Source organism: Eleutherodactylus coqui, chromosome 2, assembly GCF_035609145.1.
Source record: "Eleutherodactylus coqui strain aEleCoq1 chromosome 2, aEleCoq1.hap1, whole genome shotgun sequence".
Taxonomy (NCBI): Eukaryota; Metazoa; Chordata; class Amphibia; order Anura; family Eleutherodactylidae; genus Eleutherodactylus; species Eleutherodactylus coqui.
This window is the reverse complement of record NC_089838.1, coordinates 93,169,722-93,188,020: the sequence shown is the minus strand read 5'-3', so window position 1 is coordinate 93,188,020 and position 18,299 is coordinate 93,169,722. Positions and strand designations below refer to the sequence as shown.

Below are 18,299 nucleotides of genomic sequence, written 5' to 3'. Positions count from 1 at the left end.
TTTTCACACAAGGAAACCTTAGCGAGCATCGGCGAAATACAAAAATGCTCGGGTCGCCCATTAACTTCAATGGGGTTCGTTACTCGAAACGAACCCTCAAGCATCGCGAAAATTTCGTCCCGAGTAACGAGCACCCGAGCATTTTGGTGCTCGCTCATCTCTAGTCGTAACCCCTTTACTTTTCCTATTTCCATCCAAAAGAATGGTTGTACCAATTTTCACATTTGTCAGTGAGGGCTTTCGCCTTTATATATAGATGTGTACCACACTTGAACTTAGAGTCTGTGTACAAGGCATATTGCTCATATCAGTCTGCCACATTCAGACTGAAGTTATATGTTCAAGCATTTGATTATTTGTTCCTATTATCTTAGGGTTCCAATAATGTAACAGACAATCTCAATGTAATGCTCAGAAAGTAATTTATTGTAAAAGAACCAATCAGAGGTACAATTACTTCTCTTCAGATAACAATTTTCATTCTATTATCCAAATGTATAGATAGAGAGGTGATTAGAAAGAAATCAGATCTTGTGGCATTCCTGTGCCATAGTGATGTAAGGTACCTGCAAAATATGAGAAGCCATGGTTAGTGGTGAATTATGGAAGATACTACATACAACCCCAATTCCCAAAAGGTTGGACTGTTCAATGTAAACAAATGTAAAGTAAAAATAATGCAATGATTTGGAAATCTCATATACTCATATATTATTCACAATAGAATATAGAACGCATATCAGAAGGTGAAAGTGAGACTTTTTCATTTCATTGAAAAAAAAACAAATTTAAAAATTGATGGCAGCAACAAATATCACAAAAGTTGGGACAGGGGTAAAGAAGGCTAGAAAAGTAAGTAGTGCTAATAAAAAAACTACTGGAGGGGCAATTTTCTACTAAGTCCCATAACTGTGCACAAAAACAGAATGTTCAAGAGGCAGAGGTTCCTCAACGTATATTTGGGAGGACTTTGAATATCCCACCATCTATAGTACATAATATCAACAAAAGATTCAGAGACTCTGTGGAAATTCATGCGCACAAGGGACAAGGCCAATATTCAATATTGGATGTTTGAGAGCTACGGGCCCTCAGGCGCTACTGCATTAAAAACAGGCATGATTCTGTATTGCAAAATCACTGCATGGGCTCAGGAATACTTCCAGAAATCCTTATCTGTTAACACAGTTCACCACGTAATACACAAATGCAAGTTAAAGCTGTATCATGCAAAGAAGAAGCCATATAACACAATCCAGAAGTATCTGTATCTTCTCTGCGCCAAAGCTCCTTTAAAATAGCTGAATAGGCAAAATGGAAAACTGTTCTGTGATCAGATGAATCAAAATTTGAAATTCTTTTTGGAAACCACGGATACCGTACCCTGTGGACTCAAGAGGAGCGGCACCATCCAGCTTGTTATCAACAGTTCAAAACCATACATCTCTGATGGTATAGGGCTGTATTAGTGCCTATGCCATGGGCAGCTTATACATCTTGAAAGGCACTATTAATGCTAACAGTATAAAGAGGTTTTGGAACTGATGAATAGAGGAGGTTTATATCAAATGGTTATAATGGAGAAAATCATAGCCGTCTTCCTTCACTGTATACATATGGCATTTAGCTTATTTAGGAGAATATAAAGGGTAAAGAATAGATCTTTACCCTGTCCTCCCAGCAGGCAGATATGGTACTGGTTCTATCTAGTTATGTGATACTGTGCTGATGCATCATGGAATTGCTAGAATACCAAGAGGAAAATTGGTAGAAATCTAAAAATCAAGAGGGTGCCTCATAAGCATCAGACAGGAGGCTGCACTGCACATAAAAAAAGTCAAGAGTATGGTGAACAATCAGGGGAAGGGTGTAGTTATGGAAAATTGTGTTTTTACTAGAATGCCCCTTTAAGTAACTATATACAACTATAAATTAAGTGCATGATTGCTGGGGATAGTAGTATGATTCTCTAGTACAAACTGCATAGTTTATGAAGTGTGCCATTCTATTCTGTGGAAAGCCAAGTTGATGTCTATTTTATTTTCCCTAATACAGGAAATAATATAATGAGCAAAATCAGTACAGCAGCAGCAGCAAGTAATTATAATTTATTATTGTGCACTGGATAGCAAACCTGGTCTTACTATAAATTGCTTTGTAGTGTAAATATCGGAAAAAGATAGAAATGACTGAATTTTATTACCTTTCTTTAACGTCCCAAACCATTTAAGATGTTCATAGGACCACTAAGAACGCTCAGAGGACCATTAAGAACACCAGTTACCGAACTTAGAATTTTTCCAAGACCGGAAGAAGACAGGAGGGTAAGGATGCCTGCAAGGGTATCTTCGAGTTGGAGACTGTTAAGCAAACCAGATACACCACCCTGGAAGAAAAGACATATTTGTCAATATATGGAATTTACAAGGAAAAATACAACACAAATATAACTTTTAGTTTCCAGGACTGAAGACGACAATTTAAAAAGTCATCACATTTTATTTATTATTTTAAATGAACAGAATAGGTGATTCTAAGCTGTTTTGCAGTTTGTTTTATTAGTCTACATTTTTCATAGAAAACCCCTCTTAAACTCTGATGAGTTTACATGGCAGTCTGGATCCTAGAGAAGGCTCTCAGAGCTGACACGTGTTTCAGGCTATTAATTGTGATTGTTCTCAGAGAGAGAAACCAAGTCATCTTGTAGAAATGATGCATGTCTAATAAAAATACATGATGCTATAGCGAGCTTCCGAACCAACGCAGGGTTCTGCGCCTGAAGAAACAAAAATGTCCGAAGCGCTTCTTAGACTAACTGATGCACATTGTGTCTAGGGCCCATTTACGCATAACAATTATCGCTCAAAATTCGTTCAAACGATCCAATTTCAGCGATTATTGTTACACGTAAACGTGGACATCGTTCACTTTTCGTTTGAACGATGATTTTAAGGTAAACTTAAAGCAGTTTGCATTTATCTCCAGTAGACTGCAGGCTGTTCTCTCCATAGAGAGCCAGCAGATTACATTGTATTCTGCAGGTAGCCCGAAGGAGAACAATGCAGCTGCTCGCATATTTGGGCATCTGAGTAATCACATGCTGGGCTATGCAAACAGGCTCATTTGCATGCAAATTAAGATGATAAAGATAAGATAATTAATGGACATTACTGGCCATTAACACTTTATGCAAAAAGATCCCTAAAGGTCCATTTACATGCAATCATCATCACTGAAAATTCATTCAAACTGTTGAAAGTGAGCGATAATCATTACAAAACGATAAACGTGCGGTCATCGTGCATTTTTCGTTCATCATTGACTTTTAATCCACATAAAATCCATTTTTTGGCAGTTCGCTTTTCGCTTGGTTTAAATGACTATTGCTCAGCGATTCGAGGGAAGGGGTTATCGTTTGGCATCTACATACCACCTACTGATTTTTTTTCTCAATGCCAATGCTGACAACGCCTACACTAGCAATTGTTTTTTTTATTAATTACAAACTTGACAGCTAGAGATTCTCTTAGGCTCTTTCACACGGGCTACAAAATATTGCTACAAACCAATGTATGTGAACCCCATGGTTTCCAATGGGTTCTTTTAGGCAACAAAACATCGCTCGTGTGAAAGAACCCATTGGAAACCAAGAGCTTCACATACATGTGTTTTGTAGCAGTGATTTTGTAGCCCTTGTGAAAGAGGCCTTATAAAGTTTAATTCACAAAACTTAGTTTTTTTTCTGAATACAACTACCCCCTACTGCTTCTTTCAGGATGCCAATGCTGACAACGCCTACACTAGCAATTGTTTTTTATCAAGGATTAACAAAAAGCCTGACACCTAGAGATTCTTTCACATGTCAGTCACAAAACTCCTTTTATTTAACTCAAATGCACACCCACCTAACTAGACCTACTTTCAATGGCCAATCCAAACTAGCTCATTTATTTCTTCACTAATCCACACACCCTCCTATCAAATGATCGTCCACTTATATTTGCATGTAAACGCTACCAAGCGACACACTGAATGACTGGAATGCCTGGGCGCCACGTCCATTTTAAGGGATAATCGTTACATTTAAACAGTCATCTTAAAAAGCAAAACCATCGCTGTGAGCAGCGGAAGTATCGTGGGAAATCGCACCACCACCCAGCTCTGGTGCATCATGCATGCAGGCCAAGACGCTTGTGGCGAATCTGGAGAGGTGAGCATACGTCTCTGGGAGGCGCCGGGTCTGATTCTGCTCCGAGATTTCACAGTCGGAATCCGACCCAGCTGTGGGTACGAGGCCATAATTGACAGGTGAGTAGACACATATTGTAAATATAAACACATCTATATCTAAATGCACTTACCACAGTGTTTATTAGTAGCGCTATTTTTTCTTTCAGGACAACTCCAAGGTTAGCAAGGAGGCCTTCCTGCAGATTGGGGACAAATGTAAAACCACATCTTCAGTATATGTAAACACTTCCTATGTAGTATAACACTGTTGAATACTGTATCTTCCTGCGTGTATGTTAAACAATATTATTGTAGGTAATTAGAGTAGTTTACAGATCAATCTGATACTAGCCATCCTTCCTTAGTCCGCCTGCAGACGGCCCGGGTCGGATCCCCTACGAGAAATCCCGCAGTGGGACCCGACCCACGCCCCTGAAGGGACCAGTGCGTCTCTCACCTTCTCCCGCGGCTCCGGCTCTGTGATGTGCCGGGTGTCGGCATGCGCAGAGCAGAGCCGGAGACCTGGAAGTGATATTTCTGTGCGGCCTCTGCGAGACCCACACAGAAATAGAGCATGCCGCAATTTGTTTTCCGCATGTATTTTCACGCAGACAAATCGCGTCCGTCTGCATAGGATTGCGTTTTGTAATGCAATCCTATGCAGGCGGGCAGGGGCCGAAATTCTGCAGGAAATCCCGCCGCAGAATTTCCGCCCGCGCGCAGGGGGCCTTAATGTCTAATACCTCCCATTCTCAGAGCATTGTGTGCAAAGTGGGAGAATTATACATGCAGTGATATAGATGTGCCTCTGTATTTTATGCTATTTTCTTCCCTCGGACCCCTGCATGTCTGAGAATGAGCTGAACATAACTGTAACTTACCAACAAGCGAACAACCGGGTTCAGAAGGCCGTCAATATTTAGTTGAGTTAGTAATTGACAAGCTTCTTTCAAACTGCCATTCTGAAATGTAAAGGTCGACTTTTTATGTAATAACTTTGGTAATACTAATCAGTTTGAAGTAGTAGCCGATACATAGAAAGATGCATTAACCCATAAAATGACTTCATTCTCCCATAGTGAGCACATGAGACTAGTGTTCATTCATACACAACATTCAGTGTGAAGAAGCAGAGCTGCAGGAAGGGCAGAGAGCAAAAGACTAGAGCATTGCTGAATGCACTCCGATGAATCGTTAGATCTGATATTAAACAAGAAGGCTGAGGTCCTGTGAAGTCTACGAAGACTATAAAATGTGGTGACACACAAATTATGAATACAGTAAAATATTATTCCTCCATTCCTCTTGAGACATTCGCAGTATCCCTGGGCCCAATGTCCACAGCATGCACAGATTCTGAGTGCGGAATCCCGCACAGAATCCTCCCGTGCCCATGGCCATTGGACATTTTCTTACCACTCCGGATCCAGCGTGGGTCTCCTCCGTTGTGGCCAAATCTTCATTCTGCTGCAAGGCGGGGGTGCGACGGCCAACATGCATGCGCAGTTTTTAAAATTCTTCTTCTCTTCCGCCGGATTCGCCGTACATGCAGTGTCAGCTGTGGCACGGATCAGACGGCTTCAATGGAAGTTGTCCATGCAGGAATCCGCAGAAAATGGGGCACGCTGCGATTTTCTCTCACACGTGCGATCTGCACACTGGGGAAAAAATGACATCTGCATGCTTTTAATTCTTTTGTGAGCTAATGCATCGCTATGGGCAGCCTAATTTGTGGATCTCCTGCTTAGGTTCCACAAATTAAATCTGCGTCCAGGCATTCCGGTCAACATTAGAGATGAGCGAACGTACTCGGTAAGGGCGATTTCACAATCGAGCACCGCGATTTTCGAGTACTTCACTACTCGGGTGAAAAGTACTCGGGTGCGCTGTGGGGTGGGGGTTGCAGAGGGGAGTGGGGGGTAGCAGCGGGAATCAGGGGGGAGCCCTCTCTTTCTCCCTCTCCCCCCCACTCCCCGCTGCAACCCCCCGCTCACCCACAGCGCACCCGAGTACTTTTCACCTGAGTAGTGAAGTACTCGAAAATCGCGATGCTCGATTGCGAAATCGCCCTTACCGAGTACGTTTGCTCATCTCTAGTCAACATGCATGGAAATTTTTTTTTTCAAATCTGCTTTAGCGCGGGATCTGCGGTACATCCACAGTGTCAGCTCGGGTGTGCCATGGATCGGATGGCTTCCATTGACTTCAATGAAAGCCGTCCATGTGGGAATTCACAGAAAATAGAGCATGCTGCTTTTTTTCCCCGTGTGTACGATCCACACGCAGGGAAAAAAATGACATCTGCATGCTTTTAATTCTTTCGCGGACACTAATGCATCCCCATGGGCGGCTTGATTTGCGGCTCTCCCATGCGGGTTTCGCAAATCAAACACTCTTACCGCTAATTATATATTTTCCCCCATTCAGATTTCATATTCTCTCAGACCTGAATTTAAAAATGCTTCCAACAGGGTGAAAAATTCCAGACGTCATACATGATACCCCTCTTCTGCCAAGTGTCATAATGCCTTTAAGGGCTTATTCACATGAATGATATTCTCAATGCGCACAAAACGCACGTGAAGGTGAAATCCATTACTTTGGATTCATTTATTCAAACAAACAATTTTTGTTTCTGTCATGCTGTCCTGGAAAGAGAAATCACAGCATGTTCAATTTTTATTTAATGGGACCTTCAAGTCAATGGGAAACACTTGCAATCCTTTCATGTGAGCGAGGATCCCAGATTTACAGAAGCGATGCAATCTGATGTTTTCATTTTTTTTATTGCTATGTACTGCATGTACTATATACCGAAGTATTGCAGTATATAGTACAAATGATCAGTTCGCTCAAATCCCCTATGGAGACTAAAAACAAATGTACAGAAATGTTTGATAACATATTTAAAATAGCAAGAAAAAAATATTAAAACTTAAAATGTTTCCTTTTTGTCTGATTAGTAATACAGTGTAGGTAAGAGAGCCGTAAAATACCCACCCAAGTAAGTACTTCACATATAAACAACTAGTACCCACCATACTGGAGCTCTCGTACCTACACTGTATTACTGTTTCATTCTCCGATATATATTTATATAAGCTCTGATTTCCCATTGATGCTCTCCGTAATCGGATGTCCTGAGAACCAGAGTGTGCTAAACGTCTTCTCCGCCTACGAGGATCGCGGACGTACCGGAACTCCCTTTATCAAAGCGGACACCGCACATCAGGGTAAGCTGACATGCATTTCTCACATAAACCATACATTTAACTAAGGCTCTCCCACTCCACCTGATCTTTGGAGCGCTACCCTACTGTGATTTTTTTTTATCCGATTAAAAATCAAAACTAGAAAAAACCCACATATGTGGAACCTCTATGTTCATAGGTCTGAAGTATTAAAATATTGCACTATTTATTCCATAACACTGTAAAAAATAGACAGAATGCCTGAATTGCATGTTTGCATTGCATGGCTCTTAAAAAGCTGAAAAAGAAGATGTATCTAGCCCAAAATGGCGCTATTAAAAAACTATAGCTCACCCCACACAAAAAAGCTGCCAAACAACCCAATTGACAGAAAAAGTATATAAAAATTTAGGTCTCAGAATATGGCAATAGAAAGCAATTCTTGTCATTTTTACTGCAATTTTGCAAAAACGACACCCCCACCAGAACAGCACCCCCGAAAAATGGCACAATTGCATTTTGTTTTGCACTTCATCCTACTTTTAAAAAATTAAGATTTTCAGTAGCTTACAGGTGGAAAAACTCCTATGAATGTGAGGTTGCTACTTACCACGATCAGAACAATAGCTTCAGCTGGCATACCCTAAGCAAAGGAAAAGTAAAATTAATTGTATAACTTTTGATTCCCTTGATTCCCTCCTCCTATACCAGCACCTACACACACTGTCCATTCACCCCAGTTACACATGCGCCTACCCCACTTACCCTTAGCAGCCTTGGCACCCCCGCTACTCATAGTGTAAGCACCAACCTGCCGCTTCTGCCCCTCTACCTCCATTTAACCAGTCACTCTAGTTACCTCTTCTTCTTCTTTCTTCACAGCTCGTTTGCCTAGTAATGTAGTTGTAACTTCCCTACTATTCCCTAAACTACTTCCGCTTCTTCCTTTTATGTCTTACTTGGCTTTTGCCCCTTCTTGTTGCTAACCATTCTATTACCCATCCATGGCCCATTCTAGCATCTTTACATAGCCCTGTGCTTTCCCATTCGCTTATTATCACCAACTATTTTCCTCTCCCTCTCTGCTGCTCCCGCTGGGTTGCCTTACTGTTATGATTTTATCTCTTAATGCTTATAGTCATGATGCACATTTCTCTTATGATGAGAATAGCTATCTTATATTCCATTGGTCATTTTATACACTCATGCTGATTTTAAGTATTTCATTTTTTATCAATATTTTTTTAGCAGGCAATGTCTTTGATTTCTCCCGAACGTCCCCAACCCAAATGCACCAACCTGCTATTCACTCCAAATTTTCCATTTATTTTTTTAGCACATTGTACATTGTATCTATTTTTATTTGCATCACGTTTATTTGGCTTCTGTAAGCACATTTGCTTGTACTTTTTTGTTTCTTCCCCTTTTTATCTTTCTTTGATCACTTCCTTTTTCTACTCTTCATCTGACTCGCTCATTGTAGTACCTGTCCCAAATTAACTGAGGAAAGGGCTAAGCCCCGAAATGCATTTCATTGCTGGATTTTTATAAATGAGAAGTTGTTGTTCACCTCCACTTGCCTCTTATTTATCCTTGAAAGGTTATACGATTATCCCAGACACATCGCCAAAGGTTATATCATTATCCCAGACACCTCGCCATACCGTGCACATCTCCAGCCCTTTACCTTCTGTATCACCCCATTACTTGTAGTATGTAAGCTCGTTGGAGCAGGACCCTCACCCCTACTGTTTCCATCAGCTGATTACTATGTAACCGGTTCTGTCATTTTTGTATCTTTTGTCTTTCTATATTCCCCCTGTCTATGTCAGCGCTGCGGAATATGTTGGCGCTATACAAATAAAGTTTATTATTATTATTTCTGACTATGCTCACCTAGTGGAGCATATATCTGGCTGGTTGGCAGCACCATCAATACACTTCCATTTTTTTGTCCATTTTCTTGTCATCTTCACTGTCCACAACTCTTTATCTTTGGTATAGGCCCCATTTAAACGTTGCATTTGCTGCACCCATTTTTTCCCCTCTATCACCTATATCTGTCCATGGACTGTTTCTGGTATTGCAGTCTAGCCCTATTGAAGTGCATGCAGCTGAATTGCAGTACCATACACAGCCCATAGAAAATTTTTGAAAAAACAGCAGAGTTTAGCAACAAGCCAATAACATAAAATAGGAAAGAAATAGGAAAGAAAGAACCTTACTAAAAGATTACAAATCTCCTGTACTTGAGAGCCAGTATCAGAGGCTATCATTTTCTGGAACGAAAAAAAAATATTAATAAAAGTGAAGCTTTTCAACATTGCAAGAACTACTTATCACAGATGGAATATTAACCAGTGGTGCCCTAAAATCTTTGTTGGTCATGCCCCTTACCAGAAATGATGCTACATATTTCTAATACCCACTACGTGGCCGTCACCTAATGTATGTATTCTGCAAAAAAATGTGAATGTCTTATGCTAAAATATTTATCATTTTATCCTTATTGTGATAATCCTACACAATGCCTTTTTACCAATTATTTGCTGTCGCAGGCATAAGTCTAATGTTCCTTTTAGCCTAAGGCCAGCGGCATATGAAGGGGCCGGATTCCACAGGCGGGAGCCTGCAGCTGAATCCATCCCTGTACCCGTCCAGCGTCCACGCATACCTTGCATTTTTCCCCCTTCCATCGTTAAGCGATGACGCAGGTACCCACAACCATTCCGTAATGTCAATTTCAGATGTGCCGTGGGTTAAACGGCTTCCATTGACTTCAATGAAAGCCGTTTGTGCAGAATTTGTACAAAAATAAAGCGCTTTTACATAGCATGTAATGAACGGTATTTGCTGCTGATTCGCGGTACAGATGCTGACCGCTGGTTCCACAATGTAAATCTATTCGTGTGCCACCCGGCCTAATACAGCTATTACATGTCTATTCTTTATTTTATTTTATATATGTGGAAAGTTATGACGCTACTTATATTAAAAAAGGAATACCAAAATATATTTAACATTTAAGGTTAATTACCACCATCATTACAAGGTCCTCAATGATACATAGTTTCCTTGTCGCTTTTTCATTGTCGGGACATGTCTATAAGGAAAAGTAAAGTCATCTTAATTTTCTTATGGCTTATTAAGACATTTTTACTGTATAAGGAAGTGTAATATTCTAAAACTATACATGCCACCAATGGTTCCAGGCTAATATGTCATGTTTCTAATTTAATGCTCTAGTTTCTAGCTAGTTGGCCCGGTATCTCGACAAACTCCACTTGTCGTCAATCAGGTGTTTTATAAGTGACATGAAGACAGGATGTTCATGCCTGAGAAAACAACTTGACTACTACACTTATAACCAACACCTCTCTTCCTAGCAATGAACTTCCTCACCCAGATCTGTTTTTGTATTTAACATCTTGTCACCCAATAGTATCCCACCTCTAGTGACATTATGTTGCAGTTCCCAGGCCTGCTCCACCAATGTCTAGCACCAGGGTGTCATTAGGACACTAACCAATCTATAGAGAGTAAGTTGTGCTGTATCCATCTCATTATTACCCTGTAGAACTGTACCCAGGGTTATACATAGTGTCCAGAAGATATGCCATAAATGTCTGATGGATACAGGTCCCACCTTATCTTTGAAGGAGAGGTTCTCCGACCATAGTCCTAGCTGACTTCCACTGGTGATCAGGCTTTACAGGAACTGCCAGACTGCTATTTCTGTTAGTCCCACAGGAGTGAAGGGGAGTTACAGAAACACAGTGAGTTCTGCTGCTTTTGTAACTTATTGTATGTGGAAATAACATAGCTTGCTCTTCTATGCAGTTTCCGTAGTTTTTATTTACTTGTATGAGATCTACTGAAACTTTTTAGTACAGTCAGTAGAGTTGTTTCCATATTCTGTCGTGTTTGGAGAAACACATCCCCCCCCCCCCCCTAAATAAATAAATAAACCTCTAAGAGCTAGCGGTTGCCTGTTGCAAAATGAATACGTAAGGCAGCGGAGGTTACAATAGAGAGATGGATAAGGGCAAAATACAGTCGCAATGCTTTTGGTCCCTAGCAGAAACATCAAAGCTGTTGACAGACAATGCCTTTAATATCTAATTAGCCAAAAGCAGCACTGTAATTGCTAGTGGTAGGATTGGTGCATGCCTAATTGGGCCTCATCAGCAGTCCATGAAGTGAAAAAGATATACACAGCACTACAATATAAAGATCCTTTATGGACACCCTCTTACAGCCTACAATGCATAAGAAGACTAAACAAAATCTGGTGTAAAGATGGGGAGATTGTGAAGAGGATGACAATGTGCTGGGAAACATGGAGTCAAAGAAGTATGTATGTCAGATTCTGCAGAGGTGAGTTGTAGTTGGAAGTAATCAGCGGGGTGATCTGCGAGTCTCCTGCAGCGTTGCATGCATTACAGCCCATATGCTCTGCCGGGAGAGAGCACATATGGCGTATGATCGGCACTGCATATGCCCGGGAATCTGAGGTCACAGACATGCATAATGTGATTTTTACTTTTTTTTTTCAAATTCTCCGCTCTGTTCAGGGCGGGGATGCGTATCGAAGTGCTGCACATACAAAATGCATGCGTATGGGTAGTGTTTAATGCGCAGCCCATTCAAGGGTTACGTATACTACGTGGAGAAATAGAGCATGCTGCGATTCATTTCTCCTATGTATTGATACACAATGCACAAACTCCATTGACTTTCATTGCCTCCATTCACTGCGTGTTATACACGGGAAATACATGTGCATTTTAAGAGGTGACAATACACCCGTGTGAAGGAGCCTTTATTATGATGTTTTATACAATTATGTAAAGTTTACCTTCAAAGAATTCATTTTTCCTGCCAGTTCAAATGCTGCACGGGAATAATATTCAGCTTGGCTTTGCTGAAATAAAATTGTCAAGTAGACAGCAAACAGGTCAGTAAATATCAGTAATGAACTTTATTTCTAAAGTAAACACTGAAAAAATGGTCATCCTTGAGAAAGGCAGTGGCCGAAACACGGTGCCTCCTGTTGTATTGACTGACCATCGCCTTTCTCAAACATGACCATTTTTTTCAGTGTTTATTTAAGAAATACATTTTCTACTATTAATCCTCATTGGTCAGGCCGCTGTTGGTGCATCTAAGGGGGGGGGGGGATTTCTAGGTGTAGATCCCCCTCCTCTCCTAGTAAGTAGTGTTTCTAATTCATACACGTGTCTTTTTACATACTCAGGTATTTTTTACATTTTTACTTATTACTCCATTTGTCTACCTTTTAAAACTTGCCATTTTGGATCTTACTCTGACACTCTCTGGTACTGGGTGCCCAGGTGGGCATAAGTGTATTTACTCACTGTGGACTAGGAGCAGTGGTGTGGCAGCCATCCCTGTTTTCTGTTTTTCTAAATTCCTTAGTACATCACTATCTGCATAAAGCGCTATCCTATTATTCATCCATCAATAGTGCTGTATATGGTATAACATTAAAAAAAGAAAACACATTCCAAAGTTTCCAATAATACTGTTATCTTTTACACTGAGTATAAAAGGATTTAGAAATGTAAAGAATAAGTCTTACATCCAAAGACTTCATTTGGCCAATTCCTTTAGTGATGTCTGTAAACATAAGAAAAAAAAAGTTGAGAGATCAATGTGAACAAAACCAAAAACATGCTGGAATAATTCTTAATTAGGTGGATGATCAGGCAGGCCCTGAGATTTGCCCTTCACACTACATACAAAGGAGCAGCAGCACTCAGTCATAAAGCATCATCTGGTGCGAGGTGCGGGTCCTGTGTGCAGGCTCCACTGGTCCCCACTCCTGGGACCCCAGTAGCAAGCGATTGCAGAAAAGCGGAGCAGCACCAGAGGTCTTCCAAAAAGCTGTTGTTTTTATTTAATCCATAAAAATGGGGCAGCTTTTCGGCAGACCTGTGGTGCTGCTCCGTTTTTCTACTATCGCTGAGATTTGCCCTTGTCATGTCTTGTCACAGAGCATTGTGAGGATGGCACCATGGATCTGCTGAGGGCAGATCATTTCAAACTAATCCAACTCATTTCCTTTGTCACAAAAGTGTTGTCTGAAGGCAGCGCCATGAATAATGTCAGAATAGCCTTTGATACAATTCTACATAAAGAGTTCATAGAAAAATTGTTGAAAACTATACTTAAAGGGTTTGTCCGGCCGACCATGGTTACATTTTTTTCCCACTAATGACCTGTAAAGTAACTTCTGTTTGGCCAATTTACAGTGCACAACGCATATTACAAAATGCAATGTAATGGGCAAACAGAAGTGCTTACATGAATTTATTACAACCCCTTTAATACTTGATAAGCCGAAGGATTTGCATTAGTTAACCCTTTCTGCTGCAGCTCTTTTTAGTTTTTCAGGTTTTTTTTCATTTATTTAGCCTGACTTTCAAAAAATAACTTGTGTTTATTTTGCTGGCAACAAAGCCAGACAAGGACTTATTTTTTTGTGGGACAAGTTGTATTTTTCAATGTCACCATTGAACATATTAATTATTGAACTGGAAAACTCACCATTTTTGGGTGTGGAGGGATGTTTCTACAGAGTTCACTGTGTGGTTAAAATGGCATGTTAAATTTATTCTGTGGGTCACTATGATTAATATATTCTTTTTAAGGAGTCCTCTAGGGAACTTGAATTGGCCGTTATCTGATCACCTGTATAATATACTCAATCCTTAAGTATTGTACATGCAATGTCTTCCTAGTAGGCATTTCCAGAGGCAGGGCTTAATATGAAGAGTTCCGTATGAGGTCCGGTGCACTTCACAAGGACCCAGACTACAAGGGTAACTGAACTACATCCTTCAATTTGATAGACAGCCCCTGGCCCTTTAAATGCCACTGTCAGTACTGACAGCAGGATCTAAAGGCTTAATGCCCAGGATCAGAATTATCTCCAATCAGGGCCATGGTGATTGCCAAAGACAGCCGATATTCGCCACAAATGGAGCCTGCTTATCCACCATTCCATGTACAGCCAATGATGAGAAGGGGTTAAAGGAGAGATATCAGAGTGTCGTTAATAGTGTGTTGCATGCAGGGACTACAAGGTCTTGTTTTGGGCCCTATTATTTATGATATGTTGTAAGTGAGATAGGAAAAGCTTTGGTAGGTAAGAGTTGTCTGTTTGCTGATCACACAAATGTGTGCAATATGGCTGGTATTCCGGGTGGTGTCTATAACATGGGAAACTATTTAGCTTTATTGTATAATCGCCCAAATAATGGAAGCTACAGATCAATGTTTCCAAATGTAAGATTTCTTGGGAAGAAGCAATACTTAAAGAATGTTATTGGCTGCTCCATGTTAGCCAGGACTTCAACAAAGAAGAATTTAGGGGTTCTGATTATTGTCAGCTTCAAAATAAGTTAACAGTGCAGTGGGCTATAAATATGGTGGAAGGTTTCAGGAACAAAACTTATCAGGAAAGACTTAAATAACTAAATTTGTATAGCCTGGAAGAAAAAATGGGAAAGAGGGGGCATGGTCAAAACCTTCAACCCCTTCGCACCACATGATAAAAAATAAGTATGTCATTAGATGGCGAGGGTTCCGAAGCTGAGTCCACTGTGGGAGCCAGCTATGACTGAGAGACTGATGCAAATTCTCACTGTTAACCCTTTACATGTCACAATTAGTGCTAATAGCTGCATGTATGAGGTAAACAGAGGGAGCATGGGCCCTCTGTGATGTCATTGGAGCCGCCCCAAATAATTGCGGAGGGTTGATGGATTGCAGTGGCAATTGAATGCTAGTTAATAGCATTCAAGTTTGACATGGCTTGTCATATACAGTATTACTGATAATGTGATGCAGTACAGAAGTACTGCAGTGTAATATCTGAGCAATCGCGAGATTGCAGATTCAAATCCCCTATTACAGTTCATCAGGCAAAAAGAAAAACCCCACAGAGCTTGAGCAATGAAAAAATAAAAAAAGCAGTGGATCTTTGAAGGCAGTGATGCAAAAAAAATTCCAAATAAAAAGGGTTTTTATTAGAAGAAAACGCTTAAAAATAATTTTATTAGCAGCCTGATTGTATCTACCCACAGGAAAAGCATATTATGGGTTAGAATTGATGCTTTATTTCATGTACCTCAAAATGGTACCAATAAAAACTACAACTTGCAATGCAGAGAATTAAAAAGTTGTGGGTTTTGAAAAGTAGGGGTGAAAAATCCCCCCAAACTGTTGTGTCCTTAGGTCCAAACTATACAGTATCCTTGAGGGTTTAAATATGTTGAAAAGTATAAATAAGGTTCAAGAGGGAAGAATCAAGCACAATCCGAGATCAGTTGGAGGAAAAATCTGAAGCAATATCAGAAAATACTATTTTGCTGAAAGAGTAGCAGATGATGGAACAAACTGCCAGCAGAAACAGTTGGAAAATCAGCAATACATCAACTAAAGCATGTCTGGGAAAATACATATCTACCCTAAGCAAGAAAAAATGTAAGAACAGACTAGAAAAATCAGCTGCTCTTTTTTTGCCATCAGTCTTTTGTTTCTATGTTTCTAGCATACAGAAAAGTACTAATACAATAAATAAGTTCAATAGTCGTATCTTCATCGGGTTAAGAAATGTAATAAAAATGGCATAAAAATATAAGAAAGTCATTATTAAGCATAACAAAAAGTCTGTTATGTATACAGTTCAAAAAATATAACCTATACACATTAGGAATACCCATGACCATAACAATCTGAAGAAGTGAACCTCAAATGGCATGAAAAAGATAAAATAACATTTTTAATCTGTGACACAAAAAAATAAATTGCATATTAAAGTTTATGGCGCATAGCAAGTATTTCCTTTTCTTTTGTAAAAAAAACCCCCAAAACATTAGTCTTATTACTAATTTACTATTCAACAACGCATTGCATGTTTACAATATTTATGTCACAGTACAGAAATTGTATTCTAACACAATAAAAATGTCAACTTTCTTTTATAGTTGAATATAAAACCCAATAAAAAGTATGGAAAAGTAAAAATTAAAATTCCCATCCCATAAAAGGGATCAAACATCAACAATCAACATTCATGAAAAAATGTAAAACGTTATAGCTGTTGAAACAAAGAGGAAAATTAATAAAAATGTACTGCGTGATAACAGTTTAAACCAGCTTAATAATGCAGATGTTGTTATTGATACATATAGGTACATTTACACAAGCCACTATTGTCATTTCTGATAGATTTGGATAGATTAGAGGAATTTTCACTATTCAAAAAAAATGAAAGAATTTAATATATATTCTAATGGCAACGAAAATCCTATCTTAACCCGTTAATTTAAACTTAAAGTACTTTTACATGGCCCGATAGTTGCCTGAATGATACCCGGCCTATTCCACCTTCATTCACTTGAACGACTATTGCTCTTGTGTAAATCACAGGAGATCTAGTCGCTGGTGCAGTCACTTATACGCCCAACAGTCCTATCATGTAACGATGACTGTCTGGATGAGACAGAAGTAAATTAGAAATGTTTGCATGACATTACTCTATCATTTTGTCCAAAAGTATCTGAAAAGAACATAAAATCAAATCAGATAATGAAAATAATTATAAAATTTGATTTCTTAAGAGATTTTAAGTGATTGTGTCATATACTTCAATTATTTTTTACTTAAATATGAGAACAGGTTTTTACTGACAAGTGTCAAGAGCTAATATTCCTTACTTCACACTGCAAAAACTAATATTTAACTCATTACTTACAACTTCTTGACATCTAGATTTCCACGTATTGTTAGTAGAGCATTGCAGAGATAACAAGACAATAATTCAACCAAATATTTCAACACAAAACTGACTAGTATGAAAACTTACCAATGAGGCTGGCAGCGCTCAGACACAGGAAGATGATTGCAATTTTCATGATGCAGTTGTAGTTGAGCTCTTAACTTCAAGAAAAAGTAAGTGCTGTTGTGTAATGTTAGTATTCCGAGCGCCCTTTATATACATCCATTATCATGCTTGAGGGCGAAGTTGTCATTTTTCCTTATTTGTTGATTGGCACAGTGTAAAATATTGTCATTGTGCCATTACATTATTACAAGGATGTAGATACTGTCAATATTTATCAAAATGATGTATTCAATTTTAGACAATAATGTTTGCTTTTGGTCCCATTGTACTTGGAGTAATAATATGCAAAGAACTTCTAAATTGATTTTGTTCAATTTCTAAAGTTTGTAACATTAAAAACATTATAAAATAATAATAATAATACTTATAATTACAACATCCAGAAATTATTAATAAATAATAGTAGGATGGATATTTTCTTATCTTTCAGATTATTATTTTAAAACTCCTGGACCCAGCATCTCAGCGACCCTAAAGGCTCCCTCCATGTTTTTTTGGTTTTGCACCGCTTCTTTCAGTTGTGTGATATCCATGTCAGTATCAGCTCTGACAGTATCAGCCATCGAGTTTTTTGGCGATCGGGTCTTCTTTTGCCACTGATCTGTCCAAGCATTAAAGATTTTTCTAGCGACTCTGCTCACATTACATGGCCAAAATACGTGAGCCCTGAGGCCGGTCATCTTCCCCTCCAGTGATATCACAGATCTTATATGATTCAGGACTTCTCTATTTGTTACTCTTGCTGTCCAGGGTATACGCAGCAGCTTTCGCCAGCACCACAGCTCAAAAGCATCAATATTCCTTCTATCAGGTTTTTTGCAGTCCAGCTTTTACATCCATACATGGCTATGAGGAAAATGATGGTTTGCACTATTCTGCATTTAGCTGCTATGCCAATATCCCTACTTTTCCAGATTTTCTCCATGTTTAGCATAGTGCTTCAC

At 39.4% G+C, this 18,299-nt stretch overlaps 1 protein-coding gene across 1 annotated transcript; it reads right to left on the bottom strand.

Annotated features, from left to right (window-relative positions):
• Window positions 1–405: 405 nt before the first annotated feature.
• LOC136610596 (uncharacterized) lies at window positions 406–17,414 on the bottom strand. Its single transcript, XM_066589819.1, has 10 exons — window positions 17,317–17,414; window positions 13,024–13,061; window positions 12,280–12,345; window positions 10,459–10,524; window positions 9,647–9,700; window positions 8,032–8,064; window positions 5,112–5,192; window positions 4,362–4,427; window positions 2,204–2,386; window positions 406–566 (listed from the first exon to the last, which is right to left on the bottom strand). Exons 1-9 carry the CDS (start codon window positions 17,363–17,365, stop codon window positions 2,210–2,212), a joined length of 630 nt encoding a protein of 209 aa, XP_066445916.1. The 5' UTR covers window positions 17,366–17,414; the 3' UTR covers window positions 406–566; window positions 2,204–2,209.
• Window positions 17,415–18,299: the final 885 nt, after the last annotated feature.